Genomic DNA, 25881 nt, shown 5'->3' with positions numbered 1-25881 from the left:
CAGCCTGGAGATTAACGCTTTAAAAGGCACAAAGACTCTATAGAGATTTCTAAGTTTCCGTGGAGACAGGTGGTATAACCAAGTGTTCAGATCTCACCCAAAGGTGTCCCAGTTTGGGGGGAAGAGAGGCTCAGCCCGTCGACTGATTCCAGGGGTCAGGAGGTCCTTGGGATGGTATATTTCCTTGGGATGGTATCTCCCCTGGTGGTGGTATCTTCCCTAATGATGGTATCTTCCCTGACATTCCCTCTCTCTTAGGCCGATTTATATTATTTTCTATCGTTTAGGTGGAGCTTGAGTGACTCTGCTCAAGCATATCTTAGCTATGATTGGTGAAAAGTTCTCCCATCTCCATTTAATCTACCCTGTGACTATAGTCACTCAAGCTTTATGACATCTGGAATATGTCGGGGATATCACGTACATTCTCAGAATGAGTTTTATCAAGTGTATGTACAATGTTTAGGTATGCTAAACGTTTCACCATAAACCAAATTTTAACGTACAAACTAATTGTCAGTATAAAGCATAATACAGTGAGTGTAAACAGAACAACAACAGGGTGAAGCATCTTGTTGAAGATTCCTGTGGAAGCTGGTGACCATCCAAACAAAGTGTCCCACCAACTGTGTCTTTCATCTCTCTTTACTCTTTCCATCACTCTGTGTATTTCTTGTACATCATGATGGACAGTAATCAGAGTCTTTTGTCCGTTTTCTCAAACTTGTGTCATCAGCCGCTTCAAGTCCTCATGCACCAGCAATTTCTTCACTAAGGTGAGGTTCATTCCAGTAAAAGTAGGCAGCAGATCATGAAGCAGAATATACTTGGACACAATAAATTGATGAAAGGTGACAGGAGCTGTGTAACTAAAACCACATCCTAGAATTTTGGTAAAATTACGAACACAAATATTAGAGTGATCACTTGTATTTACAATAGTATTATCTATGACTATAGAATCACAATGGGTTCTCATGCAAACACAGCATTTCCCAATATACAGAAGTACAGTTTCAAGGGTTTCATTAGGATGTATCTCAAAGTGGCAAATACTTTGTTCAGTGTCAAGACAAATGTCTTGGGTGTGTTACTCTCACAGATGAAGCCTTTTTGTTCACACACAATACATGCATTCATGTCAATTGTTTGCCACTTTCCTCCCTTTTGATGGGCCCATACTTTATGCTGCTCAGGATAAAGTATAGTTCCATGATGATTAAGTCCTACTGCAATGATTGAATATACATTGTATATGGTGGCATTGCTTATAGTAACAATATAATAGGCAACAATTTTATCATTTTCTGCATAATAGGTAAAATTGACTAACTGCCACCATGCTTGAAACTCCTTTTCAAATTCTGAAGCATTATCCCAAATCAGTTTTCGAATTTCAGTGGGCAAAGTTTCTCCTTTTCTAATGATAGCTGCTGCTACAGATTGTATCCATAACTGCACTTGGATGCAGCTCAAGGCAAGGGAGGTATTGCCTTGAGTTTTTCCAAGGGAATTTACAATTAATTGATGATCATTTTTTTCAATTTGTATTGGTTGTTCCAATTTCCTTAGGTCATCTGTAGTAGCAGTTGTTCTACTCATTAGGACCTCAGCATCAATGCTATTTAATATACCTAATCCTATTCCCAACAACACAGTTGCATCTACCCTTTTTAAAGATCAGCTAGGGTTAAAGAGGACTTGTTGTTGTCCCACATTTTTAATTATGTGAGGACCAGGGTTGAAGATGGAAGGATTTAGACCAATGGGAGGTCGAGTTGGTTCATTTTCAAAAATCTGTGGGGCAGAGTCTTCTAATTCTTTGCAATCGATGATGTTTCTGTATTACCCATAAATTCAGATAGTAACTCTGTGCCTCTGTAACCCCAAAGTACACAATTACAGGTTTAGTGAAAGTAAAATTGTACCAGCAATCAAAATCTGCTTCAGTTATTTTGGTACAATCAGTACTATAATGTTGTGATCTGGTAGAATCTGCATAAACTGTCTTAATTTCAGTCGGCCTATTGTAAATGGATCCGTTAGTTATTCAGCAACCAATTTGTATTGTCTGGCCAGACATGGCTTGAACTTCAGCCATTCTTAGGGAATCATTCCAACTCCATTCATCTTTTGAAAATACTTTCTCCCCATGTAAAACTAAAGTAGAGAGATTTGGATCCTTTTTGTTCCGAGGTGTTCCAATTGCGCTATACCGTGATAATGCCTGGTTAGATGCCACAGTGAAACACCTCAGCTCCATGCACAACCCCAGTAGCTAAGTTTCCTTTAAGGTCTGTAATTGCATTAAGGTCAGGGTAAAGCATAGCATTAGTAATCCAAACTGTTGATTCGTCATCCTCCAGCTGTCCATACACAGTTCACTCAGGATTCCTGTGAACACAAAAGAAAATAAAATATGCTCGGTTGTTTTCAACCATCAGGGTTAGATAGAGGGTGAAGTAGCAATCTTTGACTTCCCATATGCAGAGATATTTGGGAGTAGTTAGCTCCATTGCTACCGTTAGATGCACAGAAGGCTTTCACTATTCACTATCTCTGTCATGTTTGAACTGCGGTAGTCAAAGGTGTAGTGTTAGCATTCAACTGTCTGTAATCCACCGTAAAATGCCATTGCCTGGTTGGTTTCCTTACCGGCCACACTGGTGCATTGTAAGGTGAATGGGTCCTTTTAATAATGCCTCTTTCTTCCAATTCTGTTACCACCCCGTCAATCCCCGTAAGTGCTGCTGCTGACAACAGATATTGCCGACCATTAATGATTTTAGCGGGGGATAAGAGTATGGATGTTTGTAACAGACTCAGTCTCACTGTGCCTGAATCCCTTTGATGTGTCATGAAACTCCACACAGTTCCATCAGGGAGTTTCCACATACAGCCACGCAGCATGTCAAGTCCTAAAATATTAGTATATGCAGCACCAACTAACACTTCTACTCTTGTTAATTTTCATTCCTCTGGCAGCCAGAGTGAAATTTTTGCAGTGGGGCATTGTTTTTCCACACCATTGATCCCTGTGAATTTAACCCTGTGTTGACCAGGTGTTATGCTCAGGGTTTGTCCTGTCTCACGTCTAACTACTGACATTTGGGTCCTGTGTGACAATAAGAAAAATTACCAATATTTTTGGGGGTCCAAAGGGAATGGCAATGATACGGTCAGAGTGTTCATAAGAGAGCCATTGAATTGCTAATACCTGCCTATCAGGGTGGCTCACTGCCCTCCCCAGGGATAGGAGGTTTTTTTTTGCTGAGCTTCTGCCTCCTCAGTTGGGCTTGGTGCAGAAGTTGCAGTTTCCTTAAGGGTTGGGGGTTTTCCAGTTAGGCGACTCTCCCCAGCTGGAATATTTTTCTTACTCAGAAGTTGGACTAATGTACGGAGGTCCTCCATAGAGGCACCACACAAGAATGGTCGGAGTACACCCAAAGCTAGGGCCTTATGCTACAATTCACCCTGTTCCCTATTAGGTTTGAACCTCTTTGAATTTGGGGTTTCTGGGATTCTGAGTGTGGATTTGGGGTTGGGGTTTCTGGGATTCTGGGGTTTCTGGGATTCTGAGTGTGGATTTGGCAGACTCCCCAAGAGTGGCGTTTTGGTATTACAATGATATGATAATGAGCTAAAGTGCACGGGGGCACCCAGCCCCGCCCCGCCCCGCCCCCGGCCCCGCGGCCGGCCGGGCTCACACCGCCCCTTCCCCCATACCCGCTCCTAGGTCCCGCCCCCCGCCTCTGATTGGCCACTGCGCCCTCTCCCTGGCCTGCCATTGGCTGCCGCCGGCCGCCCGTAGGGGTAGGGCTGGTGGCGCGCCCGCGGCGGCGGTGTCGGCTCCGGGACGGGTGCTGGGGAAGTGTCCCCGTGCCCCGCGGCAGCAGCGGTGCCAGCGTCACTGCGCCGGGGCGATGCGGCTGTGAGAGGGGCGCCGTGGGGACAGGCTGCCTGGGTGTGAGTACGGCCGGGCTGCCAGCTGGGCTCTCTGGGGTTGTGCACGCACCTGGGGCGGCAGGCGTGAAATCTGCCGCTCAGGTGCTTATCACAGTGCTGCTGAGCAGTGCTCTGGGCTGAGCACAGCGAGCAAATTGATGCGTTCGCTGGTGTGTTAGCGAGCCCTCTGCGCTGCTGTGGATGGGGCTGTAAAACTCGGGCAGAGCTCACTACAGTGCTGTAGGGAGGCCTCGGCAGCCTGCTGCTTACACACTCAGTGGTGTGTTTGGGCAGGTCCCGGCTGTGTTTGTCACCTGAAACTGATACAAACACCTTAAAAACTCAGTTCATTTTAGCGTTGTTTCAAGATATTATACAAAAGCCTTTGAACGTGTCCTAAATATAAATCCACATCGCTGGGGGAGGGCAGTGCTTGCTCAGAGCATTGGTGGGGGAGCGATGCTCTGCATGTCCCTAAGACACCTGCAGGCGTGAGCTCCGCGTGGGGCTTTCTGTAAGTGTTTGGGGTTTGGGCCTGTGTGCCCCAACTGGCACGCATCGCCCTTAATGCCGTGTTTCACAGGAACATCCTGAAGTGCTCGGAGTAACGCTGTACTTGTTTAGTACAGGGGCGCTTCCTGAGCTGTCAAACTTCTGCTCCCTCAAAGGCCTGTCTGCTTGGCTGTTTTCGTGGTACCTGTGGAGCAGGTTGTAAGTTATTTATACTGGAAACAGAGGTAATTATTAACAAGCTCTTACCAATGAGTGGAATAATCTGTAAGGACAACAGAGTGGGCACACGAATTCCTCGAAGCCTGTGTCACCGTGGAGGAAGATGTTTGGAGATCCTGCTGCCAATAGTATTTAATGCTCTGAGCAGTTGTTTTGAAACAGCTTTTCCAATCTGATTAATTTCAAGCGTGGTATTTTGGTACCATTATGCAGTGTTTCAGGTAGCCAAGTGTGTGACTATGGAGGCGGAAAGAATTCCAACTGGCACATACTTGTGTTCTTTCATAGGTATTTAAAATTATTAAAAAGTGGTCTGAAAAGTCTCTAGTGTTTTAGCTGCTAAAATACACTCTGGTTTTCATGTATTGCTGCAACATCTTTGTGCTAGATGCTGTGCAGGAAGAAAAAATCCAAGGTGTTAACTGATTGAATATAAAATGATGTAACTACTTGATAACATAGAAAAGCAAAGTACAGAGAAACACATCTGATGCTGATGGTGGACTGCGGATGATTGCTCAGGAGATTAGTGGTAATCAGCTACACCAAAATGTCCTTCCCCATCAGCTTAGTGTCAGAGGTTAAATAAACCTGAAATAATCAAGAGAAGTTTCCATAACTCAAATGGTTTCTAAACATCAGCAAAAGCCCAAATAAACCTTTTGTTTTAATGGCTCTGTGGTTGACATTGCATCATAAACAGGCAATTCTCCATCAAATGTTTGGTGAGCAAGATATTTGTAGCTTGGTAGCAGCTTCAGAAAACTGGCCAGGTATGAATTTTAAGCAGTTCTTCCAGTCAGGAGTCTGCAACAGTAATTTTTTTGACTCTTAAAAATTGACTCCTAGCTACTAAATCTATAACGTGTCTCTAAGACTGGCATAAGAGGCTTTCAGTGAAAGGCGATTGTTTTTTAAAAGGAGACAACAAGAAAATCAAGTATTTGTACCATACCCAGTGTAAGTGTTTCCATCTCATAGAGCACTTCAGAAGTTTGTGAGAAGTAAAATGAGAAGATGTGCAGGAGATTTTTCCCTCTCTGCTATAGTAAGGGATGACGTGAACCCCATTTCTATGCTCTTGTAGCATATACATCTGGAGTTCAGGTGGGCTCTCCTGGGGGGTGGTAGGGCCGCGGGAGTGGGGGGGACCTCAGGAAGGTCCAGCCCAGCCGCTCTGCTCTGCCAGCGCTGGGTGTTTGTTTGAGCCCTGCTCTCTGGGCTGCAGCATGACAATCTTCATCCCCCCTTTCCCCCCCTGCAATCCCTCTAAGCTGTATGGTGTTACAGCAGGTAGAAACATTTCCCTTTTGTTGCTTGTGTTGTTTCTGAATGTCAGGGAAGTCTTCCTTGCTGCAATTTAAGACCAACTTCTTTTTTTTTTTTTTCCTCTCTGTGTGTGTATGGGCAGGTATGGTGTTTAAAGCTCTTTGCAGAATGCTAGATCCAGTTTCAACACTGATCAGCACAGAAGGATTGCTTTGCATGCCTTGCAGCCCTCACTCTAATACCTTATAAACTTCGTTGCTGTTTGCTGTGACAGAGCAGGAGTATTGACTGGTGTAACATGTGGGCCTCTGCAGTCCTGTGGAGCTGCACATTACCAATTATTCTTGCTTTGGCAGTTTGCTCCATTGCTTAACCCCTCCTGACAGCAATGTCCTGCTCTTCTCTTTTTCAGAACTGTCTCAATTTCTCCCTGGGTGCATTAGGATCACTTCACATTATACTTCTGAACTTCAAAAATCTGAAAGGCCCAACCAACTTCAGGAGAGCTCTCCTGTCTGTCAGCTGAATCAGAGGCTTTTGTTAGCCCTGTATCCAAGGAACACAGTACTGCTTGTGAAAGGAAAATGTTGTTCAAAACAGTGAGTTTTCACTGCTCTTTGGGGAAAAAACAAAAAACAAGCAAACAAAAAAAAATCCACTTCTGAAAACTGCTTTCAGTACTTCTTGTAGCAGATGAGGGTTCATTCGGTTTTGGGTTAACTTGAATTTAATAGAGGCAGTTATGTAAGATGAGAGAGATGACAATGGAAAAATACATCTTTGGGCATGATCTGCTGCTGACTTGTATCACTCCGAAGAGTTTTGAGCACTTGAACTTCCACCCTGTGATTCTGTTGTCATCTCCTTTTTGCTGTGTTTGCCAGGGAGAGGGGAAGTGACTGTTCCAACTTCTTAAAGTATGTTGAGGTTACCTACACTGACAAAACATAAACCTGAACCTTCTCTGCTTAAACTGTTCAAAAAGTTTTTGACACTTTGTTTAGTTCTGGCTTCTACTTGTGGCCTTTTCAGCTCTAAAGAGACACATCCTCATCTCAAAAGTTTGTAATTGGAACTGAAATTGAAAATCACAGTATGAAAGTCAGAGGCAAAGGGAAAAGAGGATGGATTGGGGTGGGGGAAGGCTTTGGTGGTGTTTGCTTAGTGCACAAGTAATTCTGAGTGTGAGAGAAAAGGAGATAAACCGTGTGCTGGCGGTCTGAAAAAAAAGGAGTGAATTTCTGGATATCAAATTAAAAACAGGAGATGAGAACTCCTTCCACACCGTTGTTTTGGTACATGTTCAGCGTGTGAAGATTGCAGTGCTGGGAAAGGAAGGGAGGAGAGACGCACGGGTTCGGCAGGTGGCTGGGATGGAGCTCGCCATCCCGCAGCATCCCACGCAGCGCTGTGCCCTGCACCTGCGGCCCCAGGCCCCAGTTGTTTTGTCTGCAGTGGGGCAGAGCTGGCACAGCACCAGGGCTGGCCCCCAGCCCTACAGAGCCAGCAGGATGGGGTGGGCAGCCCGAGGGGGGCAGGCACCAAGGCAGCTGGCCCAAACTTCCCAAAGCAACATTTGGGGAAGGGGCTCTTGTTAGGGAAGCGCCTGTCCCCCCATGCAACTGCGACACATTGAGGCCCTCCTTCCCGAGACATGGACAAAATTTACTCCTTGTTGGAAAGGAGAGAGTAATTGATTTCTCCTTTTTCTTCTGCACAGTCTTTGCTTTTCTTTTCCTCTGATTAGACCGCTCCTGATCTTAGCCATGAGTTGTTTTGTTGTGTTTTTTTTTTTTTTGCCATCCTATTTTCTCACCCTGTCCTGAGAAGGGGGAGTGAGACAGCGGTATGGTGGAGCTGATCTGCCCATCAGTTGTTAAACCACTGTACACATCACTGCAGGGGTTGCTGCCAAAGCTAGGCTTCTTATTTTTGAAGCTGTAATGCTCATTTTGTAAGGCAGGGTGGGACTTGTTCTTAATTGGTTAGTGCATGCGATACATACACCATCCTTATCTTTAAAAGCTTTTAGTGCTTCAGTTCCTTAATCTTTCCTGTCTCTTGAGTTGAGTTTTAATGTAGAATTTTTGCTGAAGCTATTCCTCGGGATAAAAACTGGAAAAGCAATTACTATGGTAAGCCAGAGCTGGCAGTTGGTAGGACAGATTTGCATGTCCTACCAAAGTCAGGGTTGAGTCAAAGTCAAGGCAGAGGAAAGTGATGCGTTCAGACTATTTTCAGTTCTGTCTCACTTTACAAGAAAGTAAAGTGAGTGGGGCTAAAATATGAGCAAGGGAGTGTGAAGAAACCAGGCATAATGCAGAAGTTGAACACATGTTTGGACCAGCTAACTGGTAGGAGGACAGTGGAAAAATCAGTTCTGGAATGGTTACAGATCAGTACTCAGTGGAGAGTTGATGGCTAAGGATGCAGGAATTTGGTAGCAGTGTTTGTGGTTTGCCAGTGATCCCTGCTTCTGGCTGCTTGCTTCTGGCTCTGTTCTGTCACGGCAGCTGTGCTGATGCAACTGTCATCTAAGCATAAAAAAAATGGAGAAAAAAAAAAAAGACCTTAACGAGGGGGGATTTGGTGAAGCTTAGTAAGTTCAGTTGGTCCAATTTACAGCTTGGCAGCCAGCTATGGTAACCACATCTGAAGCAGCATCAGAACAAGCCTGCCTGACCCTGGCAGCTTGTCTGCAGTGAACAGACAGCGGTGCAGGGGATTCTCTGCACCCATGCTGGCTGGAAAAGCCTGGGTGAAGCTTAGGAGTCATGCAGGATCTTCAGCTTTAGGAGAATGTCTAGGGATAGAAAGGGGCTGTGTCAAGATGCTGGTTTGTAGCAGCTCACCAGTTCTGACTCAGACCCATTCTACATGGGAGGTGGTGACTGGGATCCACTTGCAAAGGGAGTTCTGGACTTGAAGTAGTTCTGTGTTTCTCCCTTTTGTATCTTAACTAAATACCAATTGCCCTGTGGCTATATTTAAAGCATTTTGTTCAAAGCAACCATTTAGAGTTTCCTGCATATATTTGAATTCACTGTTACTTGTGCAGTACCAGCGCCTGTTCCCCTTAAAGAACTTTGGCAAACTTTTTTACAATTTGGATAGAGTTGTGATTGTATATGCTGAGTATCAGCATATACATCATTAATTGATATTAAGGGTATGCAGTCAATGCCCCAGATATTAACCATCTTCTTTTAGTGTGCCTATTGACTAATGCAGAAATAGAACTATTTGTATGATTATGCCTTAATGGATTGCAATATATCAGAAAATAAATTTTGCACTTACGGCACAAAAATGAATATATAAAACCGCACATTTTCAGAAAAATCCTAAATGGAAACTGTATTTAGTATTAAAGTGTAAAGAAGCCACTATCAATTGAAACATCTCATTGGTGTTCTTTCCCTCTATTTTGCTATTTGCAAAGTGATTCAGATCAGTATCAGAATATTTTGCAGTGGCCTTTCTTCTAGGAGTCTTTCATTTTAAAGTATGTGTGTGTGGGGGATAACTTCTTTTTGTTTGCTAGTAGTATTTGGATTTGTTCATATATTTATTACCTTCTTAGGCAATTCCAAGGGATGCCTGCTCTGTTAACATAGTCTAATACTTGAGCATTTGTATGGTATTATGCTTTCTAAGACAAATTGTATTCATCAGCAAGAAAAAAATAGGAGTGTTAAGCCTTCCTCAAATTCATCTGTAGACCTCTGCTGTTGACATAAAAAGCTTTTTTTCTGAAACAGCATTTTAGGATTTCTGTCATCTAAATCGTTGATTACTTTTGCCTAAAATACAAATGGTTAGCAATGTGCTTCATCCATGATCACCAAGCATTACCATGCTATTAAATCTCTAGGAAATGGTATGGTTTTGGATGTCTCCTTTTCCTTCCGTCTGTTCCTCTGTTTTCCCAAAGAACAATCTTACTGCTCTATCTGATTTAATACTCCTTGGAAACTGGGACCTTGGTGCAGTGTAAGGGTGTGCTGGACCTGAGTCCATCTCTTCCCTTTCTGCCCCAGTAATGCCCAGCCTTCCTCTCTTTGCCTGTTTCCAGATGCCTGCCTGTGTGCTGCAGCTCTTATTGTCCATCCTCAGTTATTGAAGAGAGAAAGATAAGCTCAGTCTGGCTCTGACCTCTTTACCCTCCTGCTGCTGGAGCTGAAAGGCCATGCAGCAAGCCCTGTTGCAGGGAGCGTGGGGAGGGCCATCTGTGAGGGCACACAGAGCAGACACTGAGGGAAGTGTCTCAGAAGTGTGAGAACCTAATTCTGGTACTGCATGCGCATAGGATCACATTGCCACCCGGTGTTGTTATTTTACTGTCACTAGCATCGATCCTGCTTATATCAAAATTGATAGTCAGGCTTGTAGTGCCCATTAGGTACAAACACGCTGGCACCAAGTGTGCGTGCGTGCTTCTAAGCTAAGAGTTTAGTTTAAATGACTTCGCAGGGCTCTTCACAATTAATTATTTGCTGTGTTCTTGGAGTTCAAAAAATATAAACTTGTTGTAGGTAGTGTTTTCATTAGCTCTCTAAATAACGTTAAATGCTGAATAATTTTTGTCATTCAAGTGGACAAGGTGACAAAAAGTATCTTTTTTCTTCACAAACAAACATTCAGATATCTTTAATCGCCTGTACTGTATTTCCAAAGTTAGGCCCACAGTGGAGGAAAAAACACATGGTTCATATTTGCAGAAGGGATCCTTTACACTACTGGGTTCCTGGAGACCTAAATTGGTCAGTCTGTTTGGAGGTGTGTTGCCTTCAGGGGGCAGTGGCGACCTGGTTCAGGGATGGCACGGCAACCAACCCCAGGCCGCTCGGTCCATCGGCTCACAGACACCAATGTGGTGGATGGCAAATGGCATTTATTGTCGAGTCACATGGCGTTATATACCCAAGGCCCATAGCGTCACTTCTGCTTGCTTACATCACAGACCACGCGCTACTGTCCACCAAGGGAGGGGCTCCACCTTTCCATACAGCACCACATCTTCTGGCCGCCAGACCCTAACTACCCACAGAAGTGTAGCCAGGTGATGTTTCAGACGTTAACGAAGTCATTGCTTTCCGCAATCTGAGCTTTTCATTGTGCATTTTGGGAACCACTCTCCTGGGTTCTTTGTCTTCCTTAAATCCATATCCAATAATTTTAAACTTCTCTGCTTAATAACTGCTGTTAATGAGCCTTCGAGGAGTTCAGGTGACAGTAGTATCCTTCTGAAACAATGGAGGTATGGGTATAAACATCTTTAGCTTGACATGTAATTAATGTCTTTAGCCTGTTTCACATGCCTCAATTACTTAATCACCGGTTTGTGGCATCAGAAGAGAAGCACATCCTCTCATCCTGGCCTTGGGTATTACGAAGATATATCCAAGAGTTCGCTTTTGCAGAACTCTGTCTAGTCAGCAGCAGTTGAATGTGTTTTGAACAGGCCTAGAAAACTGAGCTTTGGCTGCCAGGTAGAGCAATGGCCACTTCTATGGTTGGCTTAGCTGGGGGAAGAAACTGAGAAAATTTATTACGTGTTGCAAGGAACTTGACTGTGCGAAGGATTGCTTGCAGACAGGTGTATAGATTTAGATGCCTAAATGCTGCCCATTTGAGGCATGTAGGTTCCTTATATTGTTAACTAGGTAGATCTTTCCTCTTCCCTTAATCCAAATGTGAAATCCAAACATGCAGTAAAAGGTGAAAGCTTTCACTATTTTGATCTAATAAACCTCTTTCAGGACAGAATAGCTGCATGATGTATCTTTTAAGAACAACTGAACACAAGATGTATATTCTGCATATGGAGGAATTATTTGGGGAAAAAAAAGGCATTGCATCCAGCTTTAAAGGTTTTACCTGCTGTGAACATCAATCACAGAATTTCTAGGTTGGAAGAGACCTCAAGATCATCGAGTCCAACCTCTGACCTAACACTAACAGTCCCCGCTAAACCATATCCCTAAGCTCTACATCTAAATGGCTTTTAAAGACTTCCAGGGATGGTGACTCCACCACTTCCCTGGGCAGCCTGTTCCAATGTCTAACAATCCTTTCGGTAAAGAAGTTCTTCCTAACATCCAACCTAAAACTCCCCTGGTGCATCTTAAGCCCATTCCCCCTTGTGCTGTCACCAGGCACGTGGGAGAACAGACCCAACCCCCACCTTGCTACAGCCTCCTTTGAGGTACCTGTAGAGAGCAATAAGGTCACCCCTGAGCCTCCTTTTCTCCAGGCTGAACAAGCCCAGCTCCTTCAGCCGCTCGTCGTAGGACTTGTTCTCCAGGCCCCTCACCAGCTTCGTCGCCCTTCTCTGGACCCGCTCAAGCACCTCGATGTCCTTCTTGTAGCAAGGGGCCCAAAACTGAACACAGTACTCGAGGTGCGGCCACACCAGAGCCGAGTCCAGGGGGATGATCACCTCCCTAGCCCTGCTGGTCACACTGTTTCTGATACAAGCCAGGATGCTGTTGGCCTTCTTGGCCACCTGAGCACACTGCAGGCTCATATTCAGCCGACTGTCCACCATCACTCCCAGGTCCTTCTCTGCCTGGCAGCTCTCCAACCACTCATCTCCCAGCCTGTAGCTCTGCTTGCGGTTATTGCATCCCAGGTGGAGGACCCGGCACTTGGCCTTGTTGAACTTCATGCAGTTGACCTCAGCCCATCGGTGCAGCCTATCCAGATCCTCCTGCAGAGCCTTCCTACCCTCGAGCAGATCGACACGCGTATAGCTTGGTGTCATCTGCAAACTTACTGAGGGTGCACTCAATGCCCTCGTCCAGACCATCGATGAAGATATTAAAGAGGACCGGCCCCAGCACCGAGCCCTGGGGGACACCACTAGTGACTGGCCTCCAACTGGACTTGACTCCATTCATCACGACTCTTTGGGCCCAGCTATCCAGCCAGTTTCTAACCCAACGAAGCGTGCGCCAGTCCAAGCCAAGAGCAGCCAGTTTCTTGAGAATGCTGTGGGAAACGGTGTCAAAAGCCTTGCTGAAGTCAAGGTAGACCACATCCACAGCCTTTCCCTTGTCCACCCAGCACGTCGCTTGGTCACAGAAGGAGATCAGGTTCGTCAAGCAGGACCTGCCTTCCATAAACCCATGCTGACTGGGCCTGATCGCCTGCTTGCCCTGCAAGTGCCGCGTGATGACACTCAAGATAATCTGCTCCATGAGCTTCCCTGGCACTGAGGTCAAACTGACCGGCCTGTAGTTTCCCGGGTCTGCCCTCCGGCCCTTCTTGTAGATGGGTGTCACGTTTGCTAGCCGCCAGTCAACTGGGACCTCCCCCGATAGCCAGGACTGCTGATAAATGATGGATAGGGGCTTGGCCAGCTCCTCTGCCAGTTCTCTCAGTACCCTTGGGTGGATCCCATCTGGCCCCATTGACTTGTGCACATCCAAGTTCTGTACCAGGTCACCAAACATTTCTTCGTGGATAGTGAGGGCCACATCCCCTTCCACCAGCTCAGGGTACCGGGTATCCGGACAACAACCCGTATTGCCGCTAAAGACTGAGGCGAAGAAGGCATTAAGCCTTCTAATTGAAGGCATTCAATTTTTAAAAATAAAAAATAAAGAGTTGCATTCCAAGAGTTTGACTCTCTTGGGTGGACATCTGTTCATGAAGAATACTGATGTTTTAGAGAACAAACTATAACAAAGTAACAATTAAGTAGTGTCACTGTGTTTACACTTTTTTGTTGTTGTTTCAACCAGTTGAAGTAGTGTGGTAATAACAGGAATCATACATGGGCTGTTGCCTTGTATGGCCATGCCTGAACTATGTAATGCACTTGGACTTCTCTTCTAGAAGGTGCAATTTGATTATTTGTGCTTTTCCTGTCACGTGGACAAGACAGCTAGTGCTAGTTGTATTGTGCTGCATTAACTGAAATCTCTTCTGTTATAACACTCAGAAATGTCTTGCAAGATGACATATGTATCATGGTGTAGAGGCGTATCACATCCAAAGGAAAAATGAGGTCGTGTAGTATCTGGACTTAATTTCAGTTTTTTGTTAAGTCTGTTACTTGCTTCAAGCATGTTAAGACGAGGGAAATACTGGTACTTGTCAATATTTAGTGTAGATCAGAATCCTGTTATGTGCTTTCATATATACACAGAGCATGTTAAGTTCTTAAAAAAAACGTATGTTAGTGAATTTCAAAACTTCAGTGAAGAGAAAGGGGAAATTCCTTGCTAAAATAGAGGAAAAAAACAATCAAATTGGGGAGGAAGAAAACTTTAAGGTAATGCTGTCTGACACAGTCTTCTTGTTTGTTTCTTTTGTTCGTTTTTTTTCTTCCTCCATAACCTTGTCTAGCAGCGGGCCAAGAAGCTGGAAAACCTGCGTTGCCAAAACCAGTAGGTGGTATTATGGATAGAAGGTCTGAAACAAGACGTCCTTATGTCAGCATTATGCCATCTTTAAATTGCCAAGATGGATGTGTATGCCAACAAAGTGGAGAACACAAGAGATTGAACAATGTTCAGGAAGAGACTTCTTCACGTATGTGCATCTCTCTGTATATATTCCATTTAACTGCAACTTGAGGTGCTTGGGGGTGGGAAAGGGAAGGTGCACAGGAAAATGTGGAGAAGGGAAGAGAGTAGCCACATAGTAATATGTATAAACTACTATTTAAATGTTTTCAGAGAAGGAAACTTAACATGAAGGCATATTGAAGTATTATCTGTTTTGCATTTTAATTTTGCTAGAAGTGCATTCCTCATTGAGTTAATGCATGCTAACCAATTATATAATCATAATGCTACAGAATTCCAATTATTTTGTCTTTGAGGCAAATTAATCCTTTGTAGAAAATGTCATTTGGAAGGGAATTCCTATTTTAACCTTTCAGTAGAACTAGACTGTGAAACATCTGACGTATCATAGACCAGGTTGCTATGTAATCTTTGTCAACCTCACAGTAGTTACTTAGATTTGTCTCTTTTTTTTTTTTTTTTTTATTTTTCCTGTAGGGAAGACCACGCAAAATATTTCAACTTTCTTCACAAATCTTTGAAGTTCAGATTGCTAGGAAATGTTTTCTGAATTGTCGTGCAGCCAATTAGAGACAAATGCTTGTAGGAGGTTGTGTCTGAACCTCTTAAGACAGTAGCTTCTACTAGAAGCTGTACTTTCTAATAAATAGGTAGTCTTCTTCTATTTGCTTCTTCAGTTAAAGCTTTTAAGGGATTATGTGATTTTTCTGTAAGTACAGCCCCAGGAAAAATACTTCATTATTTTTTCCTTGCATTTTATTTTTTATGATTTACATTATGTAGGCAGCACCAAAGTTAGTTTCCTGTATCTGAGACTAGCAAAATGACAACTTCAACGGTGATGCTAATTTAAACAACAAAACAACAGCTTAAGGTCTTGGACAGTTGGTACATGTGCAGCTGTATTTTTTGGGTAGTCTTCATATTGCAAGTACAAGCTTTACTTGTGAGTATGCTACTGAAAGCTGCATAAAGCAACCACTAATCAACAGTGTCTTTGCATACAGATGTTCTCTTTTTAAGAGTAATCAAGAGTTTAATTTAACAGCCAGGAAAAATAAAGCTTTCATATTTTTCCCTGAAGTTTGGACGACTTTGTTAATAGCTTTAAACTTTATTCTCCTTAAATGTAATGTGCCCTTTTCAGTTTGAGTTTCAAGAATGGAAGAGATACTATGTTAACGCTATATGTAGTAAAGATTAAAAAAATGACACAGAAGGACATGAGATAACCATTGAACATCTGAAATACTGAACTTCTAATTACATATGTACAAGCACCAGCCTTGGATTACAATCTTTTGTGTTAGATTACCTATAGCTGATAACTACTGCTATACTAGCAACTCACCTTACATTGGCAGCTTTCTCCCACTGTTTTTCAAGTTTTTGTGTAGCTCTTGAAAATTTTACCAGGAAATACAGATTAAGATCCAAAAACAGGGAATACTACTTTAGTAACAGGAATCATACATCATGGGCTGTTGCCTTGTATGGCCATGCCTGAACTATGTAATGCACTTGGACTTCTCTTCTAGAAGGTGCAATTTGATTATTTGTGCTTTTCCTGTCACGTGGACAAGACAGCTAGTGCTAGTTGTATTGTGCTGCATTAACTGAAATCTCTTCTGTTATAACACTCAGAAATGTCTTGCAAGATGACATATGTATCATGGTGTAGAGGCGTATCACATCCAAAGGAAAAATGAGGTCGTGTAGTATCTGGACTTAATTTCAGTTTTTTGTTAAGTCTGTTACTTGCTTCAAGCATGTTAAGACGAGGGAAATACTGGTACTTGTCAATATTTAGTGTAGATCAGAATCCTGTTATGTGCTTTCATATATACACAGAGCATGTTAAGTTCTTAAAAAAAATACGTATGTTAGTGAATTTCAAAACTTCAGTGAAGAGAAAGGGGAAATTCCTTGCTAAAACAGAGGAAAAAACCAATCAAATTGGGGAGGAAGAAAACTTTAAGGTAATGCTGTCTGACACAGTCTTCTTGTTTGTTTCTTTTGTTCGTTTTTTTTCTTCCTCCATAACCTTGTCTAGCAGCAGGCCAAGAAGCTGGAAAACCTGCGTTGCCAAAACCAGTAGGTGGTATTATGGATAGAAGGTCTGAAACAAGACGTCCTTATGTCAGCATTATGCCATCTTTAAATTGCCAAGATGGATGTGTATGCCAACAAAGTGGAGAACACAAGAGATTGAACAATGTTCAGGAAGAGACTTCTTCACGTATGTGCATCTCTCTGTATATATTCCATTTAACTGCAACTTGAGGTGCTTGGGGGTGGGGAAGGGAAGGCAGAAGTTATGTTAGAATTAGTTTAAGCCTGTATGACACCTTAAAAAGCTATCCTTTGTTTATACCAGTTGGGCCATTTTCTTTTTTTTTTTTTTTTGGCTTAATGAGTATCAAATGAATATCATTAGTGTTCACTAAATTGTCTGATGCAAGTACTTAAAAAATTTAAGTTGGTTTTAATGGACTTGGAAATTTAACTACCAGAGAAAAACATTAAAACAATGCATTGTAAGGACTCCATAACACGCTACTTTAAGAACAGGCAGAGGTAGGAAATCATGTAAAATAATAACCATTCCAGGGTTTAAAATAAAAGGGAAAACAGAACAGCTTAACACCTGAGGCTGCAAGGCACCTCTGCCCAAGCAGAGTGACCTAAAGCAGGTAACCAAGGACTGTGTCAAATCAGGTTTTGAATATCCCCAAGAATATATCCTTTTACCAATCTTGCATGGTTGCTTAGTTGCATTTAAGGTGTCAGGTCAATTAATAAAGAAATATGCAGCTCATTTTAGTTAGCAGTGACCCGGCACAAAACAGAAATAAATCAATCCAAAATGTTTCTCAAAAAAATCTGAAAAGCTGTGATAGGAAAAGAGATCAAATAAACAAGCATTTTGTTGTTCGTTAATGTAGAAAACAAGTCACTCTTAGAATTTACATGCACAGCAATCATTACAAACAAGGAGATAATACTGTCTAAAAGGCACATTTTTAATGACTCCTAAAGTAAGAGCTGGCACAGGTCTGAGTAACTGAAATAAAAAGGTGGTAGTGTCATAGAGGTGGAGCTACAAATAAAATAAAGCCATACAGAGATGATTCATTTCACCTAAGTGTCCAGGAACAATGGTGGATGATAAATTTGATAGTAGTATAGTATTAACTTTAAAAAAAAAAAAAAGAGACAGCAGTTAGAAAACAGTCTACAAAGGAGAGAGAAAATGTTACTTTAGAAGTTCTGAGGCTATGAGGCTATGCATATTTCAGTGTTTTTCTCTTGTAGTTAAATTTCCAAGTCTGTTAATACCAACTTAAAATTTTTAAGTACTTGCATCAAGTAATGCAAGCCACTGCATGTCCAGAAACAGTTTGAAGCTTACAGATGACTTGAAATAAACATTCATTTTGTTGTGCTAGTAACAAACATATTTTTACCTTCTTTTACCTTGCCGCTGAGTCTGATATTTATTGTCCCTTTTATGCAAGAGTTGTTCAAGTGTAATATAACCAAACAGAATTTGCAGTGATGGTAACTACCATCTGTAAATTCCACGTTCATCTCTGCTATTATTGTCTTCTCATGAAGAGTTGCACTCACAGCTGCATGTACAAAATACAATGTTATTAGTATGTAATTTATTGGAGCAATAAATGGCTTTATCTGAGTGTGGCAGGAGGCACAATTCAGCTGGTTAATGAATGGTTAGTTCATTTTTTTTGCATGTGGAAAGAAATGTTGCAGCTCCTTAAATCCTCTAGTGTATTTCAGGTTTCCTGTTCTCATCTTAAAATTCCATTTTAATTAAACAATGTAAGGATGCTGCTTGTGAGCATGCTTCCTTAATATTTGTCTTTTGCTGTTGCACGCTGAGCTGAAATTGTATCATTTAATTTTTTTAGGCTTAATTTATAGAAATAAGACTAAATATATTAATGAAGGATGACTATGTCTCTTCTAAACGCATCATCAAATTGCATCACATTCTCAGTAAACTACCTTTTTCATGAGCAGATTTTATAATTGAGAATGTCTCCATTGTTTTTGGTATTTTTTTTCCTAATGTATTTTCTTGCAACTTTCTGTGTAGGTTCCAGGCCATTAGTTCAACTTCCTTCATGTTTATGGGATGAGGTACTGTTAAAAAATATTGCAACTGGAGAACCTGTTTGTCAGACTAATTTGAGCCGAATTTTAGAGACAAGCACTTTACCAGTTTCTCTAGCTTCTCATGAAGTGGAAGGCAACCAAATCACAGGGAACATTCAGAATCCTGATAAAAATTCTGAACACGTCACTGAACATGCTTCTGGAGTGTCTAATGATTTGAATGGTCACAATGGAATTGCTTTTGTAAACATCGATTCTTATGAGCCAGATAGCAGTGATGGAGAAGATGATGATGGACAAGACCAGGTATGTTTGGCAAGAGAAGGAGCAGGTGTATTTCAGGAAGCACTAGATGACGTAGTTTCTGAGTTAGGAAAAACTATAGAGGCTTTCACTGACTTAGAGTCCCAATTGTCCACTCTCAGCTGCAGAATTTCTAGAGAATGTTGTAAGGAAGTGAGACCAGTGCCTTTAACAAGATATTTGAGCACAGATTCAGACATGAACCATTCAAACAACAAAACACTTAAAAAATCCCCTGCCGAAGATCAAGCCATACCAAAAAGTAATGTGACTGGTGACAGTCATGAAGCACAACAGATAAATCTAGTAGATACTGAAATTTGTACCCCTGTAACAACTTATAATGAATTAAACCTCAGTGATGACGAGGCTGAACAAGGAAATCCACCTGAGCTAGTAGTGAGACCTAAAATAAAGCAAAATCCCAGAAGCCGGTTGGAGAGAGAGACTCATCTGTCTGGTGATGATGAAGAAAGCAAAAACACTTCTAATAGGGGAAGTGAAACTGCTAAAATCCAGCAAGGCTATGATAAACGTACATGGAGAAACGACAACGAAGAATTGAGTTTTGCTATGTTCCGCAAATCCGAAGAGTACACAGATTCTCAAAAGAACACTAGCACAGACCTAAGGAGAGACACAACAGCTCAAGAACAAAATGATGACTTAAACGACAGCAATTTTTGGGATGCGCTTGAATGCTGCAGCAGACACTTACCACAGCCCCTCAAAGATGAAGACAGGTAAAGTACCATTTTTATATTTGTATTGTGCTGAATTGTATGTGTAAGTAATGCGCACATCTTCATAATTTGTCAGCAAATGGGACATAGTAACTCGAGGAATTTTAGAATGTAGTCATAAAATGAAATGCTGATTTATCCCTTCAGCTCTCCTTCAGCCCTCTCCAAGGCAATCTAAAGAAACGGTACTTATGGCATTGTAGCAAATTAATACAATTTAAATATTTTTCTTTGTAAAAAACAGTGGAGTTGGGTGCATAAGAATTACATGAGGAAAGTACTGTTTTTTGCTTGAATATTTTTCCTTTAAAAAAAAATCATGGGGACACAAATGTAAAATGCAGCCTTGTAGTATTATTGTGTACAGATATATATACTATAGATCATTTATCTTGAACTTTTAGTTTTCAGTCTGTTTTTTTATATTCTAATACTGTGATAGTTAATATGATATCTTTTTTTTTTTTTGGCAGAGAACTCAGTAAAGAACAGTATCTTAGATCATGAGTGAAACTTTAAAATGTATTTGTGGAAACATTTGTCTTACATCGCTGTCTTAGTTCTTTTAATGATCATTAAAAAATTTATGTGGGAGTTGATAGAAGTTACGCAAAACCAAGTAAAAACGTAAAACCAAATAAAAATGTATGTGTAATATCTAAAGATGGGAGAAAGGAGAACACCAATTGGTGCTGGCTTTTTCCTCACTATATTAATACCAACTTTCCTTTTGTGTAGGGTCAAATTACCTTAACACTCAGGAAGGCTACTACTTCTCTTATTTTTAAAGAGAGGATGGAGGAGAGAAGGAAGACCTTGTTCAACATGCTTTTTGGCAAATTACTGTTCTTTTCCTGAGAGTTTCCCTCAAGATTTGTTATTTTCAGGATTTTTTTGAAGTCAAATATACTGTCATGCAGAATATTGATATTCTTTTCAGACTTTGTGAAAAAATTCTTCTTTGTCATCTCTGAAGAATAATTTGATAGAGTTGGTTAATACCGCGTTTTTAATTAATTTTTAATTAAGGTTCTTGAGATGAGTGGGTGTTTCCAAAATAACTATGAATGAATATTGTTTCAGAAGTACAGATTCCAGGCTACAGCCTGGATGCCAGGAGCAGTATTCAGGCTTCCTTCTGTTTTGGATTGTCTACCCAAAAGGTAGACTGATTTGAATAAACCTTATATTGATGAACTTTATTCACATGAGGGTAATTAAGCACTTTTCGCTGTGAATTAAAATTAACTAAATGATCTGTTTGAGAGTGGGGAAAAAACTGCATTTAACCCTCTGTTTTTGGTAAATGTGGTAGTGCTTCCTTGCTTTAGTGTTTTTTCTCTTTTTTTCTTCTAGTTTGTTTTTCATCTGTGTGCATCTGTTTGCTGCTAGGTTTCATAAGTTTAGTAGCCTGTGTTACCACAGACTTTGTGGAGAAAACAACATGAAAAATCGGCATAAATTCTTATCCTTTAAATATTGCAGAGTCTTGGTTATAAGAGAAGAAAATCTCTAAGGCATTGTAAACTGTTAGTAGACATTATTTTACTTTTTTTCTATTGAACATACAGGTGGACTTGCAAGTGAATCCTTTCCTTCCCTGTAAGGTTTACTTTTTTAACATTTTCATTGCTATATAATATTTTTTTCTACTTGTGAAATGCTGCTGCTAGAAGATTAAAATGCAGTGGAGGAAACAGACAATACTGTACAGTTATAGTGCTGGTTTCCATGATGGAGTGATAGCTTGTTGTAACAGGACATGAGAGAAATATAGATTGGATTTGAAAAAGTGACTGTGTTCTTCATGATGGAAATTACTGACCTAATAAATAGGAAGCATGCATATTCTTTAACTTAAACATAATCTGTGTTTACCCTCAAAAGATGTGCTCTTATAAGGTAAGCTGTCAGTGTCTACTCTGTACTGAGACTTTTCAACTTTTACAAGGTGAAATTTTATGTTTAAATGGTTAGTCCATATTTAAGTGTTCAAAAATGTATATGTAGCTGTATAAAGAGCAGAGCTGGCATGTCAGACTATATCGTGCAACTCAAGTTTCACTTTTCAACCCGGAGAGAAGTTCACCATCCTGATGGCTGCAGCATGGGGCTTCAGCTCTCATTTATCCCGTGAGGAAATGCCCAGCTGTTGTGGTGGTAGCATGTATAGACTGTATGAGGAAGAGGAAGCCTTGCCTAGTTGCTAGATACATGTGTGTGCTGAACTGGGAGGGTCGTGGTGGGTCCCTAGGGAGGGCAAGGGTGATAGAACAAGGAGCATGTCCTTTATTACCTCCCACCCTGTAGTGCTGGGATCATGTGGCAAGGACAGGCCAGTTTGGCTAGAAGGTCTGCTTCCAGAAAGTCCACGTGCTAAGTTAACGTGTCATGTTTTGGCAAGTGACAAGTCTATATGTAACTCAATAATCACTAAGGGAAGCTCTGCATCTTTGTAGAATTTGGCATAGTTAAATCCTAAGGTTTGAAATATACACATGCAAAGTTCTTGCATTGTTTGTTCTGAATGACTGTAGACATAACCTTTTTTCTATTTTGAATTAGTGTATGTGTGTTAACTTTAATGAGAATTTTATAGGCAGAATATTGGAACAAAGTTGACTACCAACATAATTGATATTACTATAATCTGTGTTGGAAATCATTACTAGATTATTTTTTTAAAAAAGGACAGTTCTCAAGATTATTTTTTAAAAAAAGGACAGTTCTCAATCTCTGGGTTAGCCTTACAGTATGTTGATCTTTTAGAGGGGGAAGTACAAAAACATCAACGTTCAACTTCAGTGGGTGAAATGCAGCATGAATTGTACCTGGAAAAATTTACTACCATTCATCTGTTCTGCTGGTGGGTTAATTATATACCTAATACGTTTATAAATACCAAAAAATTATCGTAGAAAAGTAGCCTACACTGACAACAAAGCTTTGTACAAAAGCAGGAGGACACAATGTTTGTATGTTTGTTTTCTTTCCACTAACGCATTGGTTAAATTAACACTTTGCTTTGTTTATATTGCAGCTCAGAATGTAGTGATGGAGAATGGTCTGCATCTGGGCCTTTTTGTTTTGCTGCTGCAGCGAAGTCCGTAAGTGATGAGAGCTGGGGGACGCTCCCAGGCAGGGAGGAACGTGAGCCTGAAGAGGTAGAAGTGTATATAGGCTCTGGTTTAGGTGGAAGGTATGTTTTTATTTCACTAAGTAACTTGTTCCTGTCAGCTCTGACATCATCAGTAACACAGTAGCCATGTGACTGTGGATAGAATAAAATAAATTCTAAAGGTGCTCACTATCTTAGCAGTAACCACTTGCTTACATCATAATAACCACAGTAGTTACTCATTTAAAATCAAACGAAAAATGACCTGTCATACAAACAATACTGACTATTTTATGAAAGGTACAGAAATAATAGGAGGGCACTGACATTCCAATAATGAGGAAAAAGTAGCACCTATAAGGATAACAGGCTAGATATACTGACTTTAAAATGCCAGGTAAGACAAGCTAATTGTAAAGAGGCATACATTATACATCTTCTGATACTGCATAGTACTCCTTGCAGAACTGTTTGTCCCTGCTTTTCATAATCCAGTGAATGGAACTGCTACTTCTTATTTCTGCAGCCCTATCAGTGATTAAAGTACACTGGAAAAAAAAAAAAAGAAACTGTAAGCTCTCAGCAAGCAAATACTTCCAATCATTCATTGCATGTTTTTTAAAGTGTCTGCCAATGTTGCAAGACAAAACTTGTAGCTATAAATAGGCAAGGAAAATATTTCTAGGTATCTAATACTGACCTTTGATTCTTAGTTTGAGTGCTTGTAGTGCAACAAGTCATGCCTAAGTGTTCTTTCTCCTGCTTCTACTCTTAGGCAGATGGTATCCAGCACCAAGCAGTCCAGATTTATTACTGCCTTGCTAGTATTGCTGTCTCCTGAGGTTTGAAAAATTAGCATGGCTTTAGAAAAGTAATCTGTTTCAGAACAGCAGCAATGGAGCTGTTTATCCTTTAACTTTCTGTGTGTGAATAGCCTGCAAATATACCCATTTCTAAAATGATTCCTCATCAGAAGACAAATAAACAGGAAAGTAGGATTTGCAGTGCTGTGGTTCTAAACATCCTGGTGACTTGTGCTCCTCTAGAGAATCAAAGAAAAAGAAACCTTTCTCCTCACGTACGTGTCTTCTCTTACAAATAATATCTCTGCATTTAGGCCAAGCTTTCCCCATGGAAGGCTGTTCTAGGGAGTTGAGAGAGCGTTTATTTTTTTTGCCTTAAGAGCTTAGATGAATAAGGAAGTTGGTACCGAATCAGCTGTGGCAGGGATACTGCCTTTACTGGAGAAAATGCAAAGCAAGTCCCCTTACTATGCTGCTGGCCTTGAGTATTACAAAAATAATTTTGCCACAGAATCATGTATCTTACTAAGTTCTTAGTCTGTATGGGTTAGTTGATACCACTAGGACTTTTTTTTCCCCACAGCCAACGTTAAATCCCCAGTCTAGGACTCTGTAGTCTGTGAAATGCAGCTTCAGCTGTTGATGTAAAATGTGTACCCTCTTGTATATATTTGTAAATTATAATCTGTAATATGTGTACCCACTGGTATATATTTGTAAGTTCTCCTAACTTTTTAGTATTAGCTCTTTGATTTTTTTGAAAGGGGAAAAAAAACACTTTTATTTGTTTGAAGGGAACTCCCACCTTTGGAGGAAGTGGAGTTTCCTTGTTTACAGTACCCTGAAGAAAGTAGCAGTGATGAGGAAAATCATCTAGTTAGTGAATTTGTGCATCCTGGCTTATTTATTTTGGATGGAAACAACAACCTTGAGGATGACTCCAGTGTGAGTGAGGACCTGGATGTGGAGTGGAGGTGTGTATGCCTCTTGTAGTTTTCTGCATTAATTTTGAAGGTTTTGTAGTTACTGTTTTCTTTATCATGAAAGACGTCAAAATACATGTGGCTATCAGTACGCATATGCTTCAAAGGCTGATAATCTGATTTTTAAGTTTTAAGGTACTGCAAGTGTTATGTTTCCCTTAATGAAGGAAGAAGAATGTAGATCTGCTAAATCAGTCTTATCTGAGAAAATTCTGGTGCGCTAAGATGGATGGGTATACTTATTCAATTGGTTTTTCAAGATAAGAGTAGTGGAAGTATAAAAGAAAGTAAAATAATATGAATGTAGTCAACATTCAAGTCAGTAAAGCATTTTAACTGTGGTCTTTTCCTGTTTTGCACTTGGTACAATTCAGACACTGTACTTTTTGTTTCTCTTTGGAACGATATTTGCTTACCTAACATCATAATTTTGAATATTTCAGTCAATCTTGTGTCATTATTGCAATATTCTTCATCAATTGCATCAATCTTCATCAATTGCAATAATTTTTATTGCAATTATTCTTCTCAATTAGAGAAGTCCTGCAAATAGTAGGAAGAAAGCAATCAAAGCCGCTTGCAAAGCCTAATCCTCGAATAATGTTTGGTTTGGTTTAAAGTGAAAGTAAGCTAGAGGGAGTGTTTTTCAGTCAGATTTAAAGCTGCTTCTCTTCTACTTAATAATATAACAAATTGACTGTCAAGCACTTCAGAGCAAAGCTCACCTCAAATTCATCTGAGGTCTGCACTGCTGTGACTGTAGCACTGTGCTGGGTGCAGACACTGATAGTGGGGATGCTGGTTCCAGCTGGGCCCTGCAGCCAAGATGAGAGCTGTCTGGGTGGGTGTCTGGCAGCCAGCCAAGGTCAGAGCTGCCTCCATAACCACCTTGTGAGATAATAAGCGCTCATTAACAGGTAATGTGCAACAACTTAATGTGCCCAGCCCTCATCTTCTTATATTAACTTTGTAATGTTAACCATGCTTCCTAACTCATGTTCTACAGACTGCTGGATGAGTTTAATGAAGGCCTAGGAGTTGCTCAAGCCATTTCATCTGTGGACCCCCAGTTTATCACGTATGTGGCACTAGAGGAACGCTTAGCACAAGCTATGGAGGTATTAAAACACAGCAATTTAATTTTGTGTGAAATAAAACCAGAGCCCTTTGTTCTTGTGTTTTGTTTTGTTTTTAGTATGCAAATATTCAGGTCATTAAGTTTCAGATTCTCTTTTTTTAAAATCTAGATATGAAAGGGTTCAGGCCTTATTTCAATCAGTGTTTGGGGAAAAAGTAGGAATTGTACAT

General features: G+C 41.0%; 1 protein-coding gene across 2 annotated transcripts in view; it reads left to right on the top strand.

The window, feature by feature from the left end:
* The first annotated feature begins 3811 nt into the window (after positions 1–3811).
* The window catches only part of PJA2 (praja ring finger ubiquitin ligase 2), a 33600-nt gene continuing 11530 nt past the window's right edge, over positions 3812–25881 (top strand). Inside the window, exons 1-7 of one of the 2 annotated variants that reach the window (XM_068666883.1) lie at positions 3812–3966; positions 14302–14487; positions 16537–16722; positions 18604–19669; positions 22710–22868; positions 24385–24564; positions 25580–25691. In XM_068666883.1, the coding sequence (XP_068522984.1) occupies positions 14355–14487; positions 16537–16722; positions 18604–19669; positions 22710–22868; positions 24385–24564; positions 25580–25691 (1836 nt within the window). In that variant the 5' untranslated portion in view covers positions 3812–3966; positions 14302–14354. The remainder of the gene's footprint in view (positions 3967–14301; positions 14488–16536; positions 16723–18603; positions 19670–22709; positions 22869–24384; positions 24565–25579; positions 25692–25881) is intronic. The other variant, XM_068666884.1, reaches the window with a different exon arrangement.

Source organism: Anas acuta, chromosome Z (genome assembly GCF_963932015.1).
Source record: "Anas acuta chromosome Z, bAnaAcu1.1, whole genome shotgun sequence".
In the NCBI taxonomy this organism is placed as follows: domain Eukaryota; kingdom Metazoa; phylum Chordata; class Aves; order Anseriformes; family Anatidae; genus Anas; species Anas acuta.
This window is presented reverse-complemented; position numbering and strand designations above follow the sequence as displayed.